Source organism: Pteropus alecto, unplaced genomic scaffold (genome assembly GCF_000325575.1).
Source record: "Pteropus alecto unplaced genomic scaffold, ASM32557v1 scaffold10, whole genome shotgun sequence".
Taxonomy (NCBI): Eukaryota; Metazoa; Chordata; class Mammalia; order Chiroptera; family Pteropodidae; genus Pteropus; species Pteropus alecto.
In genome coordinates, this window is record NW_006431210.1 from 9,995,874 (window position 1) to 10,002,634 (window position 6,761).

The 6,761-nt window shown below is 34.9% G+C and overlaps 1 protein-coding gene across 1 annotated transcript in view; it reads left to right on the forward strand.

Moving 5' to 3' along the window:
• GOLGA4 (golgin A4) overlaps positions 1-6,761 on the forward strand; it is a 93,343-nt gene that overhangs the window by 52,515 nt on the left and 34,067 nt on the right. Inside the window, exons 13-15 of the mRNA XM_025039346.1 lie at positions 950-1,078; positions 3,347-3,502; positions 4,828-6,759. Of these exons, the coding sequence (XP_024895114.1) occupies positions 950-1,078; positions 3,347-3,502; positions 4,828-6,759 (2,217 nt within the window). The remainder of the gene's footprint in view (positions 1-949; positions 1,079-3,346; positions 3,503-4,827; positions 6,760-6,761) is intronic.

Consider the following 6,761-nt stretch of genomic DNA (forward strand, 5'->3'; position numbering starts at 1 on the left):
GTGAGATCACTTTTTAAAATTCTATTTTTTTCTTCTGGCTTTACATGCTTTTTAATCCAACTGGAATTTATTTGGTATATAGTGTAAAGTGAATGGTGTATGGTGTAAAGTTGGTAGGGATCCAAGTTTAATTTTTTCCAGATGACTACCAGATAGTCTCCAAATAATTTAATAATCCATGTTTTCCCCTCTGACATAACATACTATTTTTATTATATGCTAAATTATTATAGTGCTACATATGGGTCTTTTTTCTGGATTCTCTGTGGTATTCCATTGCTTTCTCTGACCATGTGCTGTTATTACACTGTTATAATTACTCTAGTTTTATATGTTCTGCTATTTGGTAACCTCTCCTTGATACTGTTTTTTTTTCCAGAAGAGTATTGGCCATTCTTGCATGTTTATTTTGTCTAGAGGACATTCCCCCAATTCTGCTTGTAGTTTTTTAATTATACTAATTTTTTAGATTTATTTAAGGAGGTTTGATATTTTACAAGATTAAATCTTCCTATCCAAGAAAGAACAAGGTCAGTACTTTATAATGAATAGTGCATGCCTGGAAAGCTAGGCATAATTAGATTGGTGCAGCCAGGGCAGTTGTACTGTGGGGGAGTGCCCTCTCTGAGAGCATCCTTGTTTCCCCTACTGTGCTTCCTCATCCTGATGGGTGAGAAATATCCCTGTAAGATGTGGAAGCGGACCACATGGGACCGACTACTGCAGCAGCAGTTCTCCTTGTCTTAAACGAGGAGCAACATTTAACTGGTTTTTCTTTTAACGATCTAGAATTCGGTGACTTTTGATTTATGGGGGAGTATCTTCTGATTTTTCCTCTTAAAAAGCTATTAGTGTGATGATTAAACTGTAATAAAGTATAACTTAGTTGTAGAGTTATGTATTTTATTCTGGGTATTGTTTTCATTTTAACTATTTGGATGATTTTCAGAAATCCTCAGAACAAATTGCTAAATTACAGAAGCTTCATGAAGAGGAGCTGGCCAGCAAAGATCAGGAACTGACCAAGAAGTTTCAGACCCAAGAAAGGGAATTTCAGGAACAAATGAAAGTATCTCTTGTAAGTACTTATTTTGTTTTTGCTAAAGGTCAACTTTGCAGCTTTATAAAGTTGTCATCCCTCATCCCTGACTCCCAGCTTGAGGTCAGATTACTGGCAACCTTGACTTTTAAATCAAGAGAAGACAGGATGTAGGCAGCAAAGAGGCTGTCAGAGCTCGTTAGTATTGTGTGAAAATTAAATGTGCTAACTTAACAAGCTTTCATTAATCATTTTATTTGTTGGTTTATCATCCCTCTCACTCTGGTGGTAGGTTATGATTAGGTAGAAGTGAAGGAGGAGATAGATCAACTGAAGCCAAGAACTGGTGACTCTATAACTCATGAAGAATGTCTAAAAACTCACCAGACTGAATGTAGCAGAGCTCAAGGCCCAGAAAATTTTGACTGAAATATATTTTAAAGAAGGAAAAAATGAAAATGACCAAGTAGTTTTCATTTTAAGTAGAATAATCTCAACTGTAATTTTCAATCCATATGATGTTTAAAAAAATAAAGGAAAATAAAAACCGACTGAACTAACCAAATGAATTAACCAGAAAAGCAAAGATAAGCTTTTTTTGGAATAATATAATTTGAAAATTTAAAATGATAAATTTTTTTTCTCAAATTGTGAAAAGCTTCTTATATAAGTCATCATAAGAAGTGTTAATGCCAAAAATTTAGTTTGCTTGTATATGTTATTATCCATAAGACAATATATATAATTTAAAAATACTTTCAGTGCAAAAGAATGAGAAACAGTATTTGTAATCTTTTTCTTTTTTCACATATATGTAAATTTTCATTCTCAATTGGACCTGGGGCTCTGAGAATTTCCAGCAGCAATATTTCTTGAACTGAGTTAGGGAGTTCGCTTATCTTTGTGGGACAAACAGTGGATTTTCAGTGCTGTTGGCTTAGGTTAGGGGTTTAGTTTGTGGTTGTGACATGTACACGTACATGGGCACATAACTGTATTCTTTGTTGGTCCAGAAAGGAAATGAAGCAGTTTGTAAGAATACTGAAACTATAACAGGACAGCGTAAATTTAAAATAGGGGTGGGTATAGAAATAAAGGAACAAAGCAGGACATAAATGAAGTTGGGAATGGTGCTAAAAATTCTTATCATAAAGACTTATGGGTTTTTATACTGGAGTAATCGGCCATCGGGAGCACTGAGCCTTGATCATTGGCCTTGTTAAAACTGTGTTCAGGGAACTGATATATTCAGATATTCCGAGTAGAGAAAGCAGGGCACAAACACACATAAAAAGCACATGCACTTGCTCCCTTCTACTCCCCATTCTATCCAGTTTTTCAGAGAAGTTAGCTTTGAGTTGAGAGTCCAAATTCAACAGACTATTAAAATTTCCTCTCTTATTTTTATGGGCACATAGAGATGTATTTAAAATATAGTTTACATTAAGCAATACAGTATGTTTAAAATGGTTTCAAATTGAATAGAAACTAATATTTTCTTATCAATCTATTTATAATATGGTGCAAAATCTTTCCTTAAAGCAATATGCTTCACCAGAGTGTAGTGAACTATAGTGAAAATATCACTGCTGGTAACACGAACCCTAAGCGACAGGTATGGATACGTATACTTAATTGGAATCCAAAGCCACTAAATGTTAAAAAGTACTCTCTAGTGCTTCTCTTTTCAAATAGTAAACATTTTTAATGTGAATGTTGATATATAATAATGGCAATCAAAGAAGAAGCTTTTCAGGATTAATGGGACAGTAAAAGAGTCCAGATCATCTGAAAAGAGTTATGTAGGCTTTTATAAATATTTCCTTGATCTAATCCATATACTCACATGTAATCCTCTGAATTTGATTGGTTTTCCATGTGTGGTGCCCTGTTATAATGAGGTATTTCTCACAAATTATACAAACTTGTAACATAGTTTCTCAGCCTAGAGTTGAAAAAACAAACTCTGGAGTGCAGAGAAGAGGTAGCAGCACTTGTGTGATCCTTCACATTCAGCAGGGTTTTGCAAAACATTTTAAGTAGTGGAAAAATGGCAGATGTAGTGTGGTTACGGGAACAAAAATTTTCATATCAATGGTAATTGTGCCAAAGATTGGCCAGACCACACTGTAAAGGCCACAGTCCCTCGTTTTTGCAGACTAGAGCATGGAACGAGAGAGGTTATGATATTGCCTACCTCACAGGGCTGGTATGCAGATCAAATGAAATGAATGATTCCTATGGAAGTGCTTTGGGAATGCTGAAGATTTATGTGAGTCTAAGGTGGTATTATTGTTTTTGGCACAGGAAAAATGTCAATCAGAATATTTGAAGATCACCCAAGAGAAAGAACAGCAAGAATCTTTGGCCTTGGAAGAGTTAGAGTTGCAGAAAAAAGCAATCCTCACAGAGAGTGAAAATAAACTTCGAGACGTTCAGCAAGAAGCAGAGACTTACAGAACTGTAAGTTTAAGTAATATTCGTGTTCCAGAGCTTGAAATTGTTTGAATATGAATAGTGTTACCTCACCAGTCAGTATAAAGTTATAGGGAGGCTTTTGTTTTACCAGGTTAGATTTACATATACATATACTTCATTTTTAGGTAGTAAAAGCTATTCATGGGAGTGGTTTGGTGTTTACTACATAGTGCTCTGGCCCTGCCTTTAGCTGGCTGTATTTCATTCAGCCACTCACTCTGATTCTTTGCACTCATACTCTGCAGCATCTCTGCTCCATTGCTTACTCACCCTGATCTCTAGGAAGTGGCCTCATTTTGTAGGCAACCCTTGCCCTGCTACCTTCCTGCTTGTCTAGCTTCATTTCATGTCATGTCCTTGACATAATTCTTACTCTGTTTGTATCACAGTACCTGCTTGTACATTAAAGTTTTTCCCAATTTCCCTGTATTAAACATAGTCCTATAACGAACATATTTGTATATATGTCTCAGTGTGTACTTTTTTAAGGTCCTATGAAATGTACAACCTGTTATGAATAAACTCATGTTATTCATTTAGACTTTTTGCTTTGATTTAGACAGTAAAACAGCCACACTTCTTAGCCATAGTTCTAAATTGTGGTTTATTTTCCCATTTCCAATGTTTATGTAAAGTGGCATGGTGGAAGGGAATGGGTACTCAGGCCTAGATATTTTACTTGCTAGTTTTGTAAATATACCATCATTTTCTCACCTCTTACATGAAGAGATTGGATTTGGTAATTTCTTAAGACCTGCTCTGACATTCTGTGGCTGTGTCTTAGCCCCTTTCCTGTCAGAGTCAAGATTGGTATTTTCATGAAATAATAAAATCAATATTTTCTTCGTAAAATTTGTGCAAGTTCCTTCTTTTTGCAAAATATCTTCTAAATAATAATTTTGGGGGTAGATAAATCAGATAAATGATTTATCTTCTAAAATTAAATTATGAAAGTAATAGAATACAGTCATAGGCCTTAAAAAACACCAAAAAGGCCACCCATGTTTCTACCAAAAATTGCTGTTAACTCTTTTATGAAATATATTTTTGAAATATAGGTAGTTGAAATAATTACCTAAGTAGGTAGAAAGAGTCTGGAATTGTGAGCTATGTCAAAAATAGAATCTTTTCTTTGTTATATAGTTCCTGTTGGTATTGAGTACAGATTCTTTGTCCTGTTTACTCTTTGGCATGATATGTAGTTATTTATCTAAATTTTAATCTTTAAGTAGGAGTAGACATTATGCTATGTATATCATCACTATTAAATAAGTCTGTACTTAATAAAAATACATTTGTTTTATTAACAGAGAATTCTTGAATTAGAAAGTTCTTTGGAAAAAAGCTTACAAGAAAGCAAAATTCAATCACAAGATTTAGCTGTTCATTTGGAAGCTGAAAAAAATAAGCACAATAAAGAAATTACAATCATGGTTGAAAAACACAAGACAGAATTGGAAAGCCTGCAGCATCAGCAGGATAACCTTTGGACTGAAAAACTCCAAGTCTTAAAGCAACAGCATCAGACTGAAATGGAAAAGCTTAGAGAAAAGTATGAACAAGAAAAAGAAATATTGTTGAAAGACAAAGAGAGTCTCTTCCAGGCCCATATAGAAGAGATGAATGAAAAGACTTTAGAAAAGCTCGATGTGAAGCAAACAGAACTGGAATCATTGTCTTCTGAACTGTCAGACATATTAAAAGCCCGTGATAAGCTAGAAGAGGAACTTTCTGTACTAAAGGATCAAGCAGATAAAGTGAAGCAGGAATTAGAGGCCAAGCTGGATGAACAGAAAAATCATCACCAGCAACAAGTTGACAGTATTATCAAAGAACAAGAGATGTCCATTCAGAGAACTGAGAAGGCATTAAAAGATGAAATTAATCAACTTGGGCTTCTTCTGAAGGAAAAGGATAAGCAGTTGAAAGAACAGCAGGTTCATGTGGAAAATTTAGAGGCAGATATTAAAAGATCTGAATTGGAACTCCAGCAGGCATCTGCTAAGCTGGATCTTTTTCAGTCACATGAGAATACCACACATGAACAGGCAAAAGCACACGAGGAACAGTTGGCCCAGTTGCAACAGAAGTTGTTGGATTTAGAAGCAGAAAGAATTCTTCTTATACAACAGATAGCTGAAGTTGAAACACAAAAGAAAGACTTTTGTACTGAATTAGACACTCACAAAATCCAGGTGCAGGACTTAATGCAGCAACTTGAGAAACAGAATTGTGAAATGGAGGAAAAAGTAAAGTCTTTAACCCAACTTTATGAGTCCCATCTTAAAGATAGTAACATAGAGCAGGAACAGACAAATCAAATCTTGATGGAAAAGGAAAATGTAATTTTACGAATGAGAGAAGAACAGAGCAAAGAAATTGAAACACTCAAACAGAAATTATCAGCCAAGGAGGACAGTATTAGTATTTTGCACGAAGAATATGAAACCAAATTTAAAAATCAAGAAAAAAAGATGGAAAAAATTAAACAGAAAGGAAAGGAGATGCAGGAAACATTAAAGAAGAAATTATTGGATCAGGAAGCCAAACTTAAAAAAGAGCTTGAAAATACTGTTCTAGAACTTAGTCAGAAAGAAAAACAGTTTAATGCCAAAATTTTAGAAATGGCACAGGCTAACTCAGCTGGAATCAATGACGCAGTGTCAAGACTGGAAACAAACCAAAAGGAGCAAATAGAAAGTCTTACTGAAGGGCATAGGCGAGAACTCAATGATGTCATATCAGTCTGGGAAAAGAAACTTAATCAGCAGGCTGAAGAACTTCAGGAGAAACATGAAGTTCAACTGCAGGAAAAAGAACAAGAGGTTGCAGAACTGAAGCAAAAGATCCTCATATTTGGGTGTGAAAAAGAAGAGATGAACAAAGAAATAACATGGCTGAAGGAAGAAAGTGTTAAACAGGATACAATATTAAAGGAGTTAAAGGAACAGTTAAACCAGAAGTCTGCTCACATGAATTCTCTCTCACAAAATGAAACTAAACTGAAAGCGCAACTTGAGAAGCTGGAAGTTGACTTGAAGGATTCTCTGAAGGAAAATACTTTTCTTCAAGAGAATGTGGTCGAACTGAAGATGCTGGCAGAAAAAGATAAGCTTAAGGTTTCTGAGTTGACCGACAAGTTGAAAACCACAGATGAAGAATACCAGAGTTTGAAAGCTTTACATGAAAGAAATAAGAAAAGCCTGGAAGACAAAAGCTTGGAATTCAAAAAACTGTCTGAGGA